This window comes from Setaria viridis, chromosome 2 (assembly GCF_005286985.2).
Source record: "Setaria viridis chromosome 2, Setaria_viridis_v4.0, whole genome shotgun sequence".
NCBI classification, from domain to species: Eukaryota; Viridiplantae; Streptophyta; class Magnoliopsida; order Poales; family Poaceae; genus Setaria; species Setaria viridis.
In genome coordinates, this window is record NC_048264.2 from 34,953,333 (window position 1) to 34,971,689 (window position 18,357).

General features: G+C 47.1%; 4 protein-coding genes across 4 annotated transcripts; 2 read left to right on the forward strand and 2 right to left on the reverse strand.

Moving 5' to 3' along the window:
• The first annotated feature begins 780 nt into the window (after positions 1–780).
• Positions 781–4,714, forward strand: LOC117845770 (probable mitochondrial adenine nucleotide transporter BTL1). The gene is made up of 5 exons (XM_034726836.2): positions 781–1,062; positions 2,723–2,817; positions 3,341–3,674; positions 3,796–4,033; positions 4,231–4,714. Exons 1-5 carry the CDS (start codon positions 853–855, stop codon positions 4,491–4,493), a joined length of 1,140 nt encoding a protein of 379 aa, XP_034582727.1. The 5' UTR covers positions 781–852; the 3' UTR covers positions 4,494–4,714.
• Positions 4,715–9,213: 4,499 nt separating this feature from the next.
• On the forward strand, positions 9,214–12,409 carry LOC117845632 (uncharacterized). Its single transcript, XM_034726695.2, has 8 exons — positions 9,214–9,521; positions 9,733–9,826; positions 10,077–10,196; positions 10,289–10,337; positions 10,921–11,020; positions 11,117–11,178; positions 11,294–11,355; positions 12,054–12,409. Exons 1-8 carry the CDS (start codon positions 9,358–9,360, stop codon positions 12,159–12,161), a joined length of 759 nt encoding a protein of 252 aa, XP_034582586.1. The 5' UTR covers positions 9,214–9,357; the 3' UTR covers positions 12,162–12,409.
• Positions 12,410–12,526: 117 nt separating this feature from the next.
• Positions 12,527–14,160, reverse strand: LOC117845631 (senescence-specific cysteine protease SAG12). Its single transcript, XM_034726694.2, has 4 exons — positions 13,758–14,160; positions 13,539–13,641; positions 13,242–13,445; positions 12,527–13,140 (listed from the first exon to the last, which is right to left on the reverse strand). The coding sequence occupies exons 1-4, from the start codon at positions 14,106–14,108 to the stop codon at positions 12,722–12,724; spliced, it is 1,077 nt and encodes a 358-aa protein (XP_034582585.1). The 5' UTR covers positions 14,109–14,160; the 3' UTR covers positions 12,527–12,721.
• Positions 14,161–14,934: 774 nt separating this feature from the next.
• Positions 14,935–18,075, reverse strand: LOC117845633 (uncharacterized). Its single transcript, XM_034726696.2, has 5 exons — positions 17,909–18,075; positions 16,579–16,812; positions 16,167–16,315; positions 15,572–15,708; positions 14,935–15,284 (listed from the first exon to the last, which is right to left on the reverse strand). Exons 2-5 carry the CDS (start codon positions 16,806–16,808, stop codon positions 15,117–15,119), a joined length of 684 nt encoding a protein of 227 aa, XP_034582587.1. The 5' UTR covers positions 16,809–16,812; positions 17,909–18,075; the 3' UTR covers positions 14,935–15,116.
• Positions 18,076–18,357: the final 282 nt, after the last annotated feature.

The following is an 18,357-nucleotide window of genomic DNA, read 5'->3' on the forward strand; positions in this document are numbered from 1 at the left end:
ATTGAAAAAATATGTGAAAAAATGACTATGTCGTTCGATTCCGGGATAGAAAATTCCCGCCGCAATATGAAGACTGTTTCGTGCAACATTCATTGTGAAACATGCAGAAACAATAATTGCAATATCGATGTTTAACTATTTTAAACATACGTTGAGGCATCCGATTTTTTTAAGATCCCGAACATCCGTACTGTAGCATTGCCGTATTTTTCTTTAGAGATCCAACATAGAAAAGTCTATAAGTTAGTCAGAGGCGAAATGGCAGGAAAACATCAAAATAAAATCAATATAATTACTTATACCAAGCAATACGCGATAGTCTGTTTGGCACAATTTCTACAAAATGTTTTTCTTTTTCTTTTTTAATCAAAAAACACACTACACCTACAGACGCTGCACCAACACCCTTGTGCGCATACTAGATCTATAAATTATACACACAACGTTCGTCCGGATATCGACGAAGTCGCAACGTGATAGACATGTCACGGTTACCATTATAACTTCACCTGCAAATTTAAATTTGGAAATAAATCCGGTGCAACACCCACCCGACCGTGGGTATCGAACTCGGGCGGGTCCGCTCGTCACGCTGAGCGTCACCATCACAAACGGTTGTAACCAAACAGTCGCACTCGTGCCCACTTTGCGTCCAGGCGGACCAGGCACCACCTCCGTCCGTCACTCCCTCGCCCTCCTGGAATCCCCGGTCGGGGGACCGGGACCGCAAACTCGCAAAGGCGCGCGCAGCCGCAAAAAGAGCAGCAGAGACAACGCTTGCACTCGCCCCCCTGTATCCTCTTTTTATTACCACCTCCGCCCTCCCACATCCAAAAGCAGGACCGCGCCGCCATGGGCTACCAGGACGCGCCGGGCGGCGGCGGCGGCGGCGGGAAGCTATCGCTCGCTAGCGTGGGCTTCGCCGGACCCGGCGCCGGGTCGGGCGGGGGCGGATACAAGGAGCTCCTCGTCATGGCGCTGCCTAAGGACGACGGCCTCGACGGCGCCAAGGTCGCGGAGGTCATCGGCGTCGGGATGCCGGACGTCGCGGGGGCCGTGAGGGTAAGGAAATCCCCCCGCCCCCTTCCACCCCTCCTCCTGAGTTTTTGCGATTTCCATGCTGCTGGAGCGACGAAGGGGATGAAGCCTTTGCGATTTTGGTCGGTTATATACTTTTCTAATCTAACAGAAACTGGCGTGTTGTGCTTTTCCCCCGTTGGATGCGTGGTTTAGTTTCAGGCTTTTGATGCGACGATTCGTCACTGAGTTTCAGATTCCTAAGTTTTGTCACACGGGCAGGCTGTCTGCTGCTGAACATTCGGACTGTGCTTGATTTAGCGAGATTTTTGCCACCACGTTGCTGCTAGCTTGCTCCGGTGAAGATGTTTAATATGCTGCTTCGTTGCAGAGTTTTGGCCTAGTTCAGCTTCCAACCGAGGCACCTCTAATCCTGTCAACTGCAGGTGCCTCCTGTCGATAAGAGTTTCATCTCGTGGCTGCATCCAAATAATTGTTTCCACCTTATTTTGTCCAGTCATAGACCTATTTGCCTAATTTCCATAGATGTGCAACAATTAAGACATAGATGATGCTATACCATGTTAGGAGTTAGGACCATATCGTGAATACAATCAATGTGCCTGTGCCCTTTTTTCTAATTTTATTTTTCCCCCTCACCTAGACAATTAGTTGGTTATCGAAAGTTACATCTGACTATAGACAGTGATGTCTAGCCCAAATGTACGCTAGAAGTGGAAATACTAATATTTAAAACTCAGCCTGGAAAAACTCTTTACACCCATACTTGTTAGTTAAGATTGAAAACCTTGAAGAGAAGATCAAACAAGTTTCCAGAAGTCAAATGGAATAAACAAGATTCAATAGAGATTAAGTCAAATTGTTTTGTATGCTAAGCCAAGTTAGAAAAACGTTTCTTTTTGTTAGAGATCTGTGTTACAGGTCCGGACAAAATGTTTCTATCATAGCTTTAAAAAAAAAATGTTTCCTTTCACAGATGGAATGATAACTGTCCTACTCACTTCATGCCTTGTGTTGTCTTTCATCCACATATTTGGATGATGTACACACATCGAAATTCAATTGTCTCTTTGTTCCTCTGTGCCTTTTTTTCTTTACTCCATGTTCCAACTAACAGATTTTACTATGTTATCTGCAAAAAAAAAAAAAAAACTAACTTGCCTTTACCATGATGTTGCTCTTACTTGAGCACTCTTTTATTGACTATGACAACATTGCAAATTCTAACCATTGTTTGCGAAACCAATCTTTGGGCTATGGGAGATGTGTATATGTGGTATTACCTGTGGGGGGAGGGGGGGGGGGGGGAGGGGGGGCTACAGTAGCACGTAGTTGGGTGTACATTACTTATCTCAATAAATTGTACTTTGCACTGTAATGTATAGATACTACATCTATCATAAATCCTGAAATGATTCTTTCTTATGATGGATTAATGTGGTTGCTAATTTGTTACACTATACAAAAAACAAAAGAATTATCGTACGTATCGTGTACCTTGAAGAATCTTACTCTATATTCTCCATTACATCTATAAGCATACAATGTCAAAGCACTTGCAGGTAGGCTTTCTCTAGAAAGGTTATTTTCATTTCTATAGGTGCCTTACAGGTTTAAACTTTGAAGATACTGATGAATTTATGAGTGATTGTTTGAGGCGTTCGCTTTGTCTGATTCCCTGCAGAATATTTTGGGGCGCAGAGAGTTCAGAGAATTTGCCAGTGGGGCATTAGCTGGTGCTATGTCAAAAGCTATTCTTGCTCCTCTTGAGACTATAAGGTATTCACAAACTTTGATCTCTACGTTAACCTTTGCAATTTAATTGTCCAGTTCAATTTTTAAGCATTACAACATTGGATGCAAATCCTACCTAGCTTGCTCAACATTGAGACTGTAAGCTTGGTTTTGGTTCCTTCTTATTCAAGGTTGATGCACGCACTTCAACATCAGATGTGCCACCAATTTAGCACCTGTAGCACGTTTATTTTGTTTTTTAACCCTCCATGCAGTTTCTTGTCATATTAATCCAGCATATAATCAAAACCATTTAGCATGGAAAAGGGAGAAGTTTCCAAGCATAGTTACCACATTGTCATGTATAAACATATTATTTCATTTCATGCGCAGCAGAATATAGTATTTTGAAATCTAATGGAAACTTATTACAAACTATCCTGTTAAAACATATAGTTGGACACATGCTGATGATTAATTTGTTTGAACATCATATGCTTAGTTTTATAATTATCTCTTGATTAAAGCAAAGGAATGGTCATGTATTACTGCTGTGTACTGATTTCAGGACAAGGATGGTTGTAGGAGTAGGATCTAGGCATATTTTTGGTAGTTTTGTGGAGATCATTGGACAAAATGGGTGGCAAGGGCTTTGGGCAGGAAATACAATCAACATGCTTCGCATTATTCCAACACAAGCAGTGGAGCTCGGAACATTCGAGTGTGTCAAAAGGAGCATGGCAGAAGCACAAGAGAAATGGAAAGAGGATGGATACCCAAAGATACAGCTTGGCAATCTGAAAATCGAGCTGCCACTCCACTTCTTATCTCCGGTTGCTCTTGGCGGTGCTGCTGCTGGAATAGTTGGAACATTGGCGTGCCATCCTCTTGAAGTTATCAAGGTGATTGCTGAATCGAGGCCTTGTTGACAGCCAGCGCTATCACTATTTCTTCATTCATATATTCAACTGTAAAAATCATATTACACCATTACTTATTGTCACGTTATTGATGTTCTGACAGGATCGTTTGACTATCAATCGAGAGGTTTATCCTACCATTAGCCTTGCCTTCAGCAGGATCTACCGGACTGAGGGTATAGGTGGTCTCTATTCTGGTCTCTGTCCAACACTGATTGGCATGCTTCCTTACAGCACATGCTACTACTTTATGTATGATACAATGAAGACCTCTTACTGCCGCTTACATAAGAAATCATCTTTGAGTCGTCCTGAGCTACTACTTATTGGGGCACTTTCAGGTAAAAGACTCAGCATTTCCTACATTACATCTAGTCTCAGCAAATTACCTTTGGTTTTGGTTTACCAGTTCAAAGATTCTATCTTGAATTCCATGACAGAATAGCAAAATCAGGGCACTCCATATAGTGATTGCTTAATACTGTAGTAGCTTGGAGTCTGAGCGAACAGGACTGACATTTTGCTGTTGGATCCATAGGCCTTACTGCAAGCACAATCAGCTTCCCGCTGGAAGTAGCAAGGAAGCGGCTCATGGTCGGTGCCCTGCAGGGCAAGTGCCCGCCCAACATGATCGCGGCCTTATCAGAGGTGATCCAGGAGGAAGGCCTCCTGGGAGTGTACCGCGGATGGGGCGCAAGCTGCCTGAAGGTCATGCCGAATTCCGGCATCACCTGGATGTTCTACGAGGCATGGAAGGACATTCTTCTCGCTGACAAGGATAAGAGCAAGCAGCGTGTTTAGTGTTAGCTGTTGCAGTGAAGGGCATTGCCGTCGACGAAGTTTGCTCCTTGGCTGGGATTACTGGTCCCTTTTCAAGTTTCGGAATCCCACCTGCACCGAATGGGTAGATAGGATGCGTTGCTCTTTTTTGGCCGATGAGTGGAGGCATTTGTTGTTCCTCACCAATTCTGAACATCTGATCATCGATTTTTTATTAATAAACCGATTTCATTAGCTCGTAATATGATAAATGCGGTGGGTCCAGATATTTATGTCATTCTTAGCTGAATGCTTGGTTTGTTCTCTGGAAGTCCTTTTCTTCCGTCTTGGGACGCGAAGTTTTGGCTCCGTGTTACTGTTAAGCCCCGGCGCCTGCAGAGTCGATGTTCGATGACGACCTTTGTGCGCTGGGTTGCTGGCGAGTCGCCGGCGATTCCCGCGGGTGCCTTGTGTGCTGGGCTGCTGGCGAGTCGCCCACGATTCCCGCGCGTGCCCTGATAGCGTAATTCTGGTAACCAAGACGGCAAGACTTTACATTTTGCATTCAGTCATCTTGGAAAAAGGGTCGAATCATCATTAGCAGTCTCAATTTGCCTAGGAATTGTTCAGTTTTTCGCCACTCGACAGCAATTATATCATTCATCGCTCAAGGATATCCCTTTTCAGGTGGGGTCTCTTGTTCCATCGCATTGCTGGGTGGTCCACCTGCACCTCTGGTTTTGTACAGCGAATTGATGAGCCGTATCACTTTGATATAATTAGGGCCAGTTTGGCAGGACTCCGGCTCCGGCTCCGTGCGCTTACCGAAGTACGGAGGAGCTGGAGCCGCACCAAACGGCATTGACCGCGGAGCCATTTTTTGGCACATTTGGGAGGAGCCGGAGCCGTTTTAGGCCTGCATGGAGGAGCCCAAAAAAGTGGCTCCGCGGCTCCGGCTCCGGCTCCGCACGAGGAGCCCCTCGCGAGGAGCCTTGCCAAAGGAGCCCTTAGATCTGTATCTAAAAATATTTTCTCATAATTATACTTTTATATCACACAAATAAAAAAATAATAGAGTGATTTTTGTCAAAGTAAAAAACGAGGAGAGAGTAGTGGTCATCGCTATTTCATATACAAGTTCTAGCTGGAGTTTTATTCTTATTAAATTACATGGCACTTAACACTTTTAGATGATGTGACAAAAAAGTAAAGAAGAGAAAAGGAATCAATTCATGCAGATAAAACCGCTTGCCCACGAGTTTCCAACTCTTGATGAGTCATGTAACTAAATGTCATGGGAGCCTATAAAATAGCAAAGATAAAACAATACATTTGTCGTTGTCAAGATTTGCGGATCAAGACTTAGACTAGTAAATTTCTTTTATGCGCGTAATGCTTCGGATGGTGGCGTGGGAGACACGGGGTTAGACTGGTTCGGGCAAAGGAGGCCCTACGTCAAGTATCGAGGCTGCTCGTGTTGCCCACGCGGGGTTCTGTAGTAGGGGTTACAGATGGACGAGAGAGGCGTCTGATCCCAGGTCTCTTGAGGGTGCTTGTGCTCTAAGGGAATGCGAGAGTGTGCTGTTGGCTTGAGGGACAAAGAATCCGAGACCCGGTCTCTGGCCCCCGATGCTCCTTTTATATCGTAAGAAGACTGCCGGGGTTACAGGTAGACCGGGTGGTGAGAGCAGTAAAGAGTTTAACATAGCGGGGTAAAAATACAACACGAAGGGAGAAATCAAGTTCCTAGGTTCCCGGCGCCCACGCCGGCCTTCGGCGTCTGCCGGCGCGTATGCTGGAGGAGGAGGGTGGCCGCGCGCCAACTGTCGTCGCGCCCTGCAGATGGCCTCCTCGGTGGCTGTAGCCGCCGGGTCATGATGAGGGCGTTTCGTCGTGACTCTGGTGTCCGTTGGGAGGGACGGCGGATGCTGCCGTCCTGCTGATGGCTCGCGGAGAGCGAGCGTCACATCCCCGCTGCCGGGCGCGCGGGGCCCGAGGACGGGCGAGTCTTCCCTCTGCTCCGGGCGGTGCAGGCCATGAGTGCCTTGCGGCGAATGGAAGGAGGCCGTAGGTACTGTAGCTTGTACAGTGCGGCCGTGCATGGGTACTTACGGTAGGTTGCGTGAGGAGTGCGATCATCCTTCTTCCTGACATACCTGCGGCGCATTTATGGCGAGATTGACAGGGGGACCCACAAGATCAGCGCCCGAGGCGGATACTTGTCGGGCGGGCTCGGATCAGCCCGACCCTAGATCTGCGGTCGGGCGAGGCGGAGCTTGGTCTTCCGGGGGTCGGGGATGCCCAACCCCGGAACTCGGGGTCGGGCGAGGCGGAGTGTAGTCTACAAGAGGTCGGGAGCGTCCGACCCCGGGTCTTCAGTCGGGCGAGGCGGAGCGTGGCCTGCAAGGGGTCGGGAGCATCCGACCTCGGGACTCCTGGTTGAGCGAGGCGGAGCGTGGCCTCTTCTTTCCCTGTTGGGCCGATGGCAATTCCGCTACCTTAGATGGGCTAGGGCCTTCATGACTGTTGCTTTAAGCGGCATTAGGAGGCCGTTAATATTTCCCCCCACAACATTGTAGAAATAGTTTCATCCGTAATTTCATTTTCTATTTGTTGGTGTGGCACTTTTAGAAAAAAAAATCTCCCATTACAGTTGGACTAAACCAACTCCACCCACATTGTCTCAACATAGTAGGTCCCTAGCCCATATGGGGAGAGATTCCCTTTTTACTAAAAGGCTGTGATAGACTTGGCGAGCAAATATCAAACCTAGCTAGCCACTCGAAGGAGATGAAATTAAAAAAGAACAACGGTAGTTGAAGCAGAATTGGCCTTAACTAAGGCTCAGCTGTTTGGCATGGCTCCAACTCTAGGTGGAGCTGCTCCACTCTAGAACTCCATGTGGAGCCAGCTCTAGGTGGAGTTGGAGCGGTCTAGATGGGATGTTTGGCCAGAAGAGTGCTCTCAGCTCCAAAAAAGACTGATTTCAGTGTGCATTGCCATTGTTGCCCCCCAATTCAGACCCCACTTGTCATCCTCTCTATCCCCATCCTCTTCTTCCTCTGACGGGGCCACGGCTGACCATTACGTTGCTCCGAGAAATGAGGCAGCGCAGGCGCAGGCTGCTGCTGCCTCAGCGGCACCGGCGCGGCAGGTACTGGGGCCTGAGTGGACGGGGGAGACGGTGGCGGACCGACGGCCGCCGAGCTGCCGTTCTCCTCGGTGGGAGGGGCCTCCGCACATGCCTTGGCGCTCTCCTCCGCTAGTGCATCGCAGAAGGCGCGGTGGGTGATGAAGCTGTCCCTCCTGCAACGTGCGCACGACGAACCACAAGTTGGTCAACGGAATTGAGTGTGTGGAGAACGAAGCAATTGATGAGGAGGGAAGAGGACCAGAGAGGAGAGCAATTCAGGAAGAGGTGGGCGAACGCCGGGCCTAGAGAAGAGGGTGCCCGTGGGGAGCTCGCGCAGCCGCCCTTGCTGGGAGCTCGCGTCGCCGTCCTTACGCAGGAGGAGGAGAGAGAGGCGGGCGGTTGTTGACGGGGATGGGGCACTGTTGACGGCAGCGGGGCTCAAGCGGCCGGCGGCGGTCAGCGGGGCTAAGCGGCCGGGAGGAGCTAGGTGGTTGGTGGGGCTAGGCGGCCGGGAGGGGCTCAGTGGCCGGCGGCGGGGTCGGATTGATGGTGGTCGCCGGTGTGGGTGGCGGCGGGGGAAACCCTAGCGCCGGCGGTGCTCGGGCGTAGAGGAGTCGCGCGCGTGAGGAAACAGGCGCGGGAGGAGAGATGGGGCGCGCGCAGGGGGGGGGGGGTCTCCACCAACTCCACGAGGAGGTTAAAAGAGGTGGTTTTGGAACTGCAAAAGAGATGCTCCAAAACTCCACCTCCATTTTCTATAGCTCCATAAAATTTTGGAGTTAGGATGTTTGACTGGAATTTTTACTGAAATTGCTATAGTTCTGAAATGGAGCCACGCCAAACAGACTCTAAGACTTCAATTAGGGGGCTGGCGGGGGCCATGAACCCCCCCCCCTCTTTCTTTTTGTTAAATATGTTTAGATTAAGGCCGAATTAGATGCACATTTAATATTTGATCTATGAATTATGAATTAACATAGCTGGTTCTCATTTCTAAATCATAGCATCGTCCCTGTCGAACTGATGTCGAGGAAACATCATTGCAATTTGCGAGGCTGTTGAGTGCTGACACGATTTCTGGAGCAAATATGAAACTTAACTAGCTACTCGAATGGAGCCTGCGCCCAGTTGTCTAGAGCCTAAAATTCAAGTAATATTTCAAGCTTTTTCCTTTTTCATTAAAAATCTTAGGATATACTAGTTTCTCCACCAATGCGCACTGACCTTACCAAAAGGTTGGAACATTTTTCGCAAAAAAGAAAACTTTTTTATGGATACACCATGGGCATATTGCACAATGGTTGCATTGTCGCAACTGACGTGTCTACCTAGTACCTACCAAAATTGAAGTACATCACCATAATAACATAAGAAAAATTCAAAACTTGTTTCAACGTCTCATGGCGTTGGGAAAAAAAAGGCAAAAAGGAGGTCCAACGTCTTATGGCGTATAGGGAAAAAAGAAAAATGGAAAATGAAAGGAAAAAGAGGGGGAAAAAAGGGTACTTTCGTCTGTGTAATGTGGCCGTATGGGCTGCTGAACTAGTGTAAAATGGGCCTGGGCTAATCTACAGTTGGAAAGAAAAAAAGTTATTCCGAATCGTACTCGACCCAATAAACCACCGTCACAAACTCGCCGTCGAATCGAAGAGCTCGTAGTCTTCTCCGCCTCGACCCACCGATCCGCATCCGTACGCAACCCGGCGAGTTCGCTACCGTCGGCTCCTCTCAGCTCGACGCCGCCGGCCGCCGCGCCCACCCTTCCGAGCGGCGATGGCGGAGGAGCTGGTGCTGGACACGGCGATTCGGGACTGGGTCCTGATCCCGCTCTCCGTGGTCATGGTCCTCATCGGCGTGCTCCGCTACTTCGTCTCCAAGCTCATGATGAGGTCGCCGGCGGCCTCCCCGTCCCCCGATCCCAAGCTCGTCAGGGAAGGGTACGTACTTTACTCGCCCTTCCTCCCCCAATTCCCTTCCGATCTGTTCCCCGGTTCGCTCGATCCAAGCGATCTAGATCCGGAAACGACATCCGGGGGCTTGATTTCTCGATTTGTATGCATCTGCGGGTGTGTTAGAGGATATGGGTTGTAGTTGCTGGCGTTCAGCTGTTGATTTACTAGCTGACGAGGGTTTTTTGCTTCACCGCAGGCAGGTGGTCATCAGGGCGAGGAACCTGAGGACAAATGCGCAGTTCATCCCGTCGAAGGCCTTCAAGGCACGCAAGAATTATTACACCAACGAGGTAATTCTGCTTGTAGCACCTGAATCGTCAACTGTTCACTAAGCCTAATTAAGGAAGGACCAGTAAAACGAATTCTGTTTAGTCGGAATACCGTGCCAAAGAGCAATAGGTATTGCAGTGGTAGTCACAAATTTGTAGAATTGCCACAGTGGGTGATGATGGTCCACTGTTATGATTTAAAATACTGGTTGAACAATTGCCACATGGTTTTTGTGTGTGTATTGCTGTGACAATATCTAGTGCTCTGTAGGAAAATGGATTACTTCATGTTCCAAAGGAAGATGCTCAGAAAGCTCAGGCAGCCATGTTTTCAGATCCGAACATGGCCATGGACATGATGAAGAAGAATCTGTCCATGATAGTTCCTCAGGTTCAGTGCTCTGCAAATTGAATTATGTGCATCATATTAATTGTGCTTTCTATACCATATTAACATGCTTTGTCTTATTTTTTTCCCTGCAGACACTTACATTTGCATGGGTGAACTTCTTCTTTTCTGGTTTTGTTGCAGGTATGTGTGTACTACTGTGATACCTGCTATTTTCATATGCCATTCCATGTTCATATTATATTTGTTACATGATGCTGTAAGAACATTGATAGTAACTGAAGTGTAGTGGTGCGTTTCCTAGTCTCTTCAAACCTATCGAGTATATGTTGTCTAATTAATGAAAATTTTCTTATGAGAGCATCAGTAGATGTCAGAGATGCTGCCAAGCATGTTTGCCCATTTGGTACAACAATGTTCAGTAGATAATTTGACCCCTTCCACCAAGCTACCTTCTGAGTTATTACTTATTTTCGCTACTATAAAGTTGTTATACACAATCGGGTTCTCGGCCATGCATGTTTCAGCCTCTGCTGTCCTGTGATTGACAAACTTGGTCCAATAAAATTCTGAAGAAACATGCATGCTTTAAAACTTGAAACTTCTAATGGGTTTGACGTGGTTGGTGGATTCAGCGTACATGCGCTGACATATAGCCATGCGCTCTATGATTTTCTGTTCCTTTTGTCATCTTGTATACAATACAGCATCATGTAGCTGGCTAGCTGCAGTCTTGGACTCACATGTCTTCCCAATTTTTTCACAGCGAAAATCCCCTTTCCACTGACTCAACGATTCAGGGGAATGTTGCAAAATGGGATTGACCTGAGTACTGTTGATGTCAGCTATGTTAGCAGCCGTTCATGGTATGCATAAAGTTATTATCTTATTTTCAAGGAATGATCTTGGTGATATGGCAACTACAGGGTCTAAAGTTCTCTAATGGTTTGCTGTTAATATAGGTACTTCCTAAATTTATTCGGCTTGAGAGGTCTCTTCAGTCTGATCCTTGGCGAAGAAAATGGTACGAGACACTGTTTAGTCCACTTCTAGTCCAATAAACAAAAACTTAGTAGTAATATTTGTGACCTGCCTTCTGTTTTTTTATGGAAGTTTTATGATTTTTGCATGACATGCAGCAACTGATGATGCACAAAAGATGATGCAAATGGGTGGTGGTTTTGGATTTAACCCAGCAATGGTACTATGCTCTCTCTCTATTTTCTAATGCAATTTTTTATGCTTTTTTTATAATGAATTTTTTATGCTTGTTTCCTGCTGATACATTTACACTTGCATGTCACATCGTTGTATTCACATTCACATATATAAAGAATAAAAATAACGCTGCTTAGCATTTTAGTCGTTCACTTCTTTTTTTCAGTCCCGTGTTTAGTTCAACTGCCTTGTTGCTTCACGTAACATAGAAGCATGTAGCTTGGTGGAGCTTCTGTGAATGAATTTTTGAATGTTTTGGAAGTTGTAACAATATACAATTAAGGACAATCAAGAACCTCCTATGCACCATTTGCTTGGTATTTATTATTTGCTTGTATGCTACTGTAGAAGTTAGGTACTTTGTCAAGGATAATGTAAATCTGTATATGCTTTCCTCTTTCTCTGCTGTCAGATATATAATACTGCAAATGAATTCTATGGTTCCTATGCACAGCTCCTGACATCATCTTTTTGCTATTTGAGATGGCTATTTTACAAACTCAGCAATGCACATCTCGTTTTATCTAGCCTTCACTGAGTTGTTGGTGTTCTGTTTCTGGTTTATTCAGAGCAAGTTTCTTGATAGTTACAAAATGTTTGTTTGTTTGTTTCGCAAGTACCTATATACATATGCTTGTCAGCTTGTGTCATTAATTACTTTTCTTGATTGGCCATTTCCAGAGTTTGGGTGCAGAAAAGGACAGCTTGGATATCATCCAGCATGACTGGGCTCTACCAAAGATGGAGCGTCACGCTGAGGATGTCTTGAAGAAGCTGCTGAAGAAATGATGTGAACATCTAGGCTTCTGCAAAGCATCACTGCATCTTGCAATTTTTGTTGTAGCCTGTGGATTGACCAGAAGCTTTACATATTTCTAGTTGTGTTATTTATGATCATAACTGGCTACGATAATACCCTCAGAAACTGGAGACCTAGGTTCACGAGAACTTTGGTGTTTTGGTACCTAAGTAGAAAAGATGTAACTTTATAACTTGTTTCTCGAGAAGCTCCTTACTGTATGAGCGGTGTTTAGCAATCCTGTTGTGATTCTCCTGCTGATTGCAGGCAGGTTTTTCGTAAGTTGTTGTGAATGCCGCAGCTGCAATCTTATCGGCTGTTGCGATAAAACAGCATCTTTTTTGTTCAAAAGCTGGCAAACGTCACGATTGTTTCTTACACGAGATGTTCAACTGCCAGGTTTTGGATATTTGTATTCTTACACTTGATCACCATGGTGGTATGGTCAATTGGCCATACGCATAGCATACATCAGCGCATCACTGCCTAAACTATCCAGTTCCAGTAGCAAGCCAGAGCTCCGACGCTGTGCGCGCCAGCCAGAGCCGGCTCACATGAGCGGGTAGCTCGGGAGCAGCGCGATGCCGCAGAGGCCGTCCGCGACGCCGCCGGCTGCTTCGCGCTGCATGCGGATGTATCCGGCCTCGCCCCACTCGGGCCCCCACGAGTTCTTGACGATCCAGTACTTCTGCCCCGGCGTCCCGCCGCCGTCGCCGTCCGCGTCACCCTGCGTCTCGCCGTACCCGACCACCGTGACGCCGTGGTTCAGCTCGGCGGTGCAGGGCCCCGTGAACACCCCGCCGCCGTAGAGCTGCCACACGAAGCTGCCGGCATCCACGGCCACGGACACCGGCTGCGCCGCGACGGCGCGCAGGAGGTCCGGCTCGCTGCTGGCAGTCACGTTCTGGTACCCGGAGATGCTCACGGCGCTCTGGTTCAGCTTCGGCGTCTGGCAGTTGCCGTTCATCCCTGCGTGCAGAATCATCGTCCAAACGAACAAAAGCGTCAAGCCATACAATTCTCTTGGCGCAGCCAGATATGTGGAAGGGCACGTGCCGACGCGCGTGCACCTTGGTAGGGGTAGTTCCTCTCGGTCGTGAGTCCACGGTTCTTCATGACGAACTCGAACGCCCAGCTCATGTACCCGCCGGCGCAGCCGACGGCCTCGGTGTCGCAGTCGACGAGCTCCTGCTCCGACAGGGACACCAGCTTCCCGTTCTTGATCTGGTTGATGCCTTCCATGGCCGCAACGGCGGAGAAAGCCCAGCAAGAACCTACGCAGAACACGCAAAATCTCATCAGAAAACAGGCGTCACATCCCATCATTCCACAGACGATCATTGTTCACTGATGCTATGTACACTCACCACAGTCCCCCTGGTTCTTCACCGGCGCCACGGCTCCTTTCTCCCGCCAATCCACACTCTTCGGAAGATCAGAATAATCTTCAGCCATCCCACTGTCAACCAGCTGCATCAGCACAAAAATCATCAGAAAACAGCTTCTCAGAAACTTCCAACCACCACAGTTCATGATCGCTGTTAATTAGTGAGCGTCTCATAATTTGACAGAAAGAGAATACAAACACTAGTCGTGGTGCTTGGCGCGGTGGTGTGCCCGGTCCTGCCGTGAGGTCCGAACCCCAGCACCTTGGCCCTGAACTCCTCGTTCGTCAGGTCAGCGAACTTGGTGTCAGCCAGCTTGTACCCGCCATTGCCCATGGAGTTGAACTGCTCGACCAGCTCGACGTTCCTCCGGTACACCTCGAGCCGCCTCCGCTTCTCGCCCGTGCTGCCGTACAGCCGGCCGTGCCTGCCCATCCACTGCTGGAACCTCTCCAGCATGGGGTCGTCGGCACACGCTGACGCTGGAGCCGCGCATACCCCCCCGACGACGACGACCAGCAGGGCAGGAAGAAGCAGGGACGGCCTCGCCATTGTTGGAGGCTTGGAGCTTGTTGGTCTGGGGACGGAGGACGGTCGTCTGCAACGGTGGTGCACGGAGGCGCAATGATGATGGTGAGAGTATATATAGTCAATTCGCGACAAGCTGGGGACAGTGTAAGAAGGTCGTTATGGACTGCCGTCCTCATGCCGTGCGCGTGATTTTGAGGATGATCTGATGCACAAGCATGCACCACCGCATGTGAACTGTGCTGCTGGAAAGAGCAATGGTGCACAAGGTTTTCGTTTGTGACGGCAAGTTGTATTGGCTTTGGCTATTCCAATTTTTCTCTCCCTTCACCTTGTTCCGTGAAGAATATATTCTGCATGCCTTTAACAGAAACTGTGATTTGCCATGAAGGGGAAAGGTAAGGGTATGTAGTTTTGAACCAATTGCCCAATCAGGCATCCGGTAAAGTACACCCGCTACATCTGAATCGCACTAGTGCACCAGTAATCCTACAGGTTGCAATACAGGATGTGCCCAAAGATGCTTCGATTTTTCCAAGCAATTTACCTTCAGTAGTCTGATAACCACTCATCACTCCCAATCACAGAGTGACTCTTTTACAGCACACAAAAGATTGTTTATATGCAGATTAGTGAACAAGCCGTCAGATATTGAGATAAAAAAAACTGTCGGTTATTCTGAAAACAAAACCAGCAATTTCCGTTGCAAGCTGCAAATGTAGAAGCTGGCTGCCTACTGGGAGTGTTGTATACACTGAATTAACCCAGCAAACGGTGAATTGTATAAAAGCAGTTTCAAGGGACTTGCAAAAATAGGAGTGTTTCCACTCAAACAGCAGTTTCAGGGGACTTGCAAAAACAGGAATATTTCCACTTAAACAACAGTTTAAAGTTCTTGAAGTTGTCAAGATGCTACATGTACATGAATCATCCACTGGATTACCACTCGGCACCGGATTTTGCCTTTTGGAAATTACATCACTACTTTATCCACGATGATGCAAAGCGCACAACAAGAGCAACAACTGTGCGCTAATGGCCAAGCCATGTTGAGGGTACCGGCTGAAACCTAGACTTCGCAGTTGATAGTGCATCATGGTAATCAGCCCCGCTGAAACAGTCACGGAAGTCAGTGAACAGCTTGTCATACACCCTCCATAGCACCTTATATGATCTGGAGTATGGAAATGGAAGGAAAAACTGCAAATGAAAGAAGAAGCACGTAAGCGATGCGCTACAAACATTGGCGCATGCAGGTCAACCTTAAGTAATCTATAGTATGCCTATTTGCTAGTACTAAAACATGAACATCACCATCCATCAGTGAAAATTTTGAAAAAAAAAATCTGAACACTCTGAAGCCAGCAGATCATTTTGGTAATTTTAGAAATTTAGTGCATAACTAGTCCATTGTACCAGCATGTCAAAAGTGCTTCTTTTGTATGTGTTTAAAGAAGATGTAAACAAAAATGAGAATGATATCTTACTTCTCCTTCTCGTGCGAGGTGTTTTAACAGCAAGAATGTTTTCTGGTTTTCTTCCAAGCCGTCAATGACTGCAAGCCATATTTTCGAAGAAAGATCATGAGCCTTTTCTCCTGTTTTACCACAAGCAATGAACTGATCTGTACAGAGGAGAAATAGTAGGTTAATTCTTTGTCAGCATAAGCATGAGTATCAATGATCCTCAGAGAAATCACTATTCTTAACTCTGAACATGTATTCTAAGTACAGAAAATTCCATCGAGGCAGCTATCGAATAACTCAGCGAGCCTATATGACAGAGGAAGGGTCAAGACTGTTAAGTAATGTTCCTATGCTCCTCATAACCTAACACCTGCAGTTGCTAATGAGCTGTGGTATACATATAGTTCATGAACACCTCATTTGCTCTAGAACTCATCCACACTAACTTTAACTGGAGGATTAGCGGTTATACAGATACATTAGCTCTTCTTACGATGCCAGACAAATTCTATAAAAAATATTCCACTAGTCAACATGATCCATTGCAGCATATCACTTTGTCTGAAATTAGTTAAAAGTAACTTCATTCTTGGGGAAGTTGAACAGAAAACCTCACCAATGATGGTGCCATGAAGTATGCTGGAAGGAGGCATGGCAGGGCGCTCAAGTTGTTCTTTTAAGTAGAGATAAGTGTGACCAACAAGCTCATCAATCTCCCCACCAGATGGGACTAAGTTCTCACTGACATATAGTGCTTGGAATCTCCTAAAATGACCCAAGAAACTATTTTCATTTGATGTTCACAACACTAGAGCTAGATGATATCCAAAGAGAGCAACAACTTGCCAGTTCTGGTCTAGTGAGTTTGTATAGCAGAAGCCAGTTTTTATTTTTCCTTTATTCTTCTTAAAAGGAGAAGTGCAATGACTTCACTTCAAAGTCAAATTGCCTAAATTAAATGCAAAAGCCTAGAGAGAGAAGCATTTGCGGTGTTTTGAATGTTTGAACACCAACATTTCAGTACTCACCTCCTTGGGGAACCTCTGGGAATTGGCCCAGGCCAGCGTTTCTGGAGACCAGCAGATGGCCAGTTCCTTGCAATAGCAGTTTGCCACAAGCAATCTCCTTCAAATATGTTGGCCCACTGCTTGTTGACACATGCTATTTGCACCCACTCGGAGACTGGTAAACGAATGAATATTTCTACAATAAGATGCTCTGGGAGCCTAGCAATTGGTCCATCACTTCTGTCTGTCATGGGACTGTCAAACAGAAAATGAAGGTTAAGCATACAAACTTTCATGTCTAGTTCAACACCAAGATATTATGAAAATTTTGCCTTCAACATCATTAAAATACTTGTCAGCAGTCAGTAATAACGCTGAAACGCCAAAGACATAAATGTACAAACTATGGAACAAGATGCCATCATCAGATAAGGAAACAAAAGTTTCACAGTTTTGAGCAAACTGACTACCTGTTTAGTCAATCAAAAATATTTTGCAACCAGTGCATGTAATGTATTCCCTTAGCAAAAGGGACCAGAAGGAAGGCTGCCTCCTACATCCCCCCTCCCCACCCCACCCCTCCACCAAAAAAAAAAGAAAAAGAAAAATCCTTACAGAAAGAAATGCATTGAACCTCTCCCATGTCAGAGGTATAGTGATTTTAACCTCTCTTTACTCATATTAGTGACCTAAAACAAAGTCCAAATGTCCATATTATTCGTTGAACATATGCCTGGGTAGTCCAAGAAGCAGTTCCCTTTGCAACTAAAACATATGGTGGTTGTGCAGTGTGCGCTACAGTCTAAAAATTAAAAACACCGCTATACTCATCAATACACTGAGAATGTTTGAGCATTACCACTACATCTTATGTAAATCTAGGAAAGCTAGAAATTGACCAAATTCGAGGAAATAAAATTCAGCACCGCATGCTACTAATCACACCCACACCAACAAATGAAAGACCTAGTACAACTACAAGAGATGGCCCCGAAAGCTATCGTAGTCACAAGTTCAAGAAGATATCGCATAAACACGCAAAAAACTTTAAAGATTGATCCCTATGACAAACTGGAAGAACATTAACTGAACCGCTGAACATGCACCTAACAGCTGCGCAGACCGAGCAGAGCTAACAAGCCAATCGACCAACTACAAATAACCACTGGAGTCTGGAAGCTTATCCTGGGCCCAAATCCACACAAGTGACCACTCAATCCGATCAAGGCTATCATTTCCAGTACGGTCCGGGGCGAGGAGCGCGTCGCTACGGGGATCAAACAACCACACATATCTAGAAAGCTGAACTGTAATCGAACACTGCCACAGGCTGCAAGAACTGAGCGGGTACCTGGAAGGAAGAAGAAGCGGCTTCCTGGAGCGCCACACCGGTCGGTGGGAGAGACGGCGTCGGCGAGGAACGGGCGGATGAGCGGAGGCCGCCGAGTCGGGTGGAGCCGTGGAGGAGGTGGAAAAGAGTTAAGTGCGGACATTGACGGCTCCTCTTTAGCTGCCGCCGCTGTCGTCTTCTCGTCTTCCTGTCCTGGGGGCGCGTACCGTCTCGTCGTCCGTCGTCATCAACCGTCACGCGGAACGCATGTGGTAGCGTTGGCCCGTTCCGGCCCATCTTCCGTGTGGGCCGTAGTGCACGGGCCACGGCCTAGACGACCAATTCGGATGGCCCCATCGAGCAGCAGTAACGCGTAACAGCACGACCGTCGCGGTGCACGGCCGGCCACCACGTGCCGCCCACCTCGTCGTCCCCTCTGCTGCGGCCAGCCAGGCAAGCCCAGGGCCGAG

Bases quoted from the DNA above. Each gene is read 5' to 3' on its own strand.
- LOC117845770 (XM_034726836.2), top strand. From the start codon at position 853: ATGGGCTACCAGGACGCGCCGGGCGGCGGCGGCGGCGGCGGGAAGCTA. The intron at 1,063-2,722 runs GTAAGGAAATCC...GATTCCCTGCAG, and splicing joins ACGTCGCGGGGGCCGTGAGG to AATATTTTGGGGCGCAGAGA. The intron at 3,675-3,795 runs GTGATTGCTGAA...ATGTTCTGACAG, and splicing joins ATCCTCTTGAAGTTATCAAG to GATCGTTTGACTATCAATCG.
- LOC117845632 (XM_034726695.2), top strand. From the start codon at position 9,358: ATGGCGGAGGAGCTGGTGCTGGACACGGCGATTCGGGACTGGGTCCTG. The intron at 9,522-9,732 runs GTACGTACTTTA...GCTTCACCGCAG, and splicing joins CCCAAGCTCGTCAGGGAAGG to GCAGGTGGTCATCAGGGCGA. The intron at 9,827-10,076 runs GTAATTCTGCTT...AGTGCTCTGTAG, and splicing joins AGAATTATTACACCAACGAG to GAAAATGGATTACTTCATGT.
- LOC117845631 (XM_034726694.2), bottom strand. From the start codon at position 14,108: ATGGCGAGGCCGTCCCTGCTTCTTCCTGCCCTGCTGGTCGTCGTCGTC. The intron at 13,446-13,538 runs GTGAGTGTACAT...TGTTCTGCGTAG, and splicing joins GAAGAACCAGGGGGACTGTG to GTTCTTGCTGGGCTTTCTCC. The intron at 13,141-13,241 runs GTGCACGCGCGT...TTCTGCACGCAG, and splicing joins GAGGAACTACCCCTACCAAG to GGATGAACGGCAACTGCCAG.
- LOC117845633 (XM_034726696.2), bottom strand. From the start codon at position 16,808: ATGACAGACAGAAGTGATGGACCAATTGCTAGGCTCCCAGAGCATCTT. The intron at 16,316-16,578 runs GTGAGTACTGAA...GGGTCATTTTAG, and splicing joins CCCAGAGGTTCCCCAAGGAG to GAGATTCCAAGCACTATATG. The intron at 15,285-15,571 runs GTAAGATATCAT...TTTCATTTGCAG, and splicing joins ACCTCGCACGAGAAGGAGAA to TTTTTCCTTCCATTTCCATA.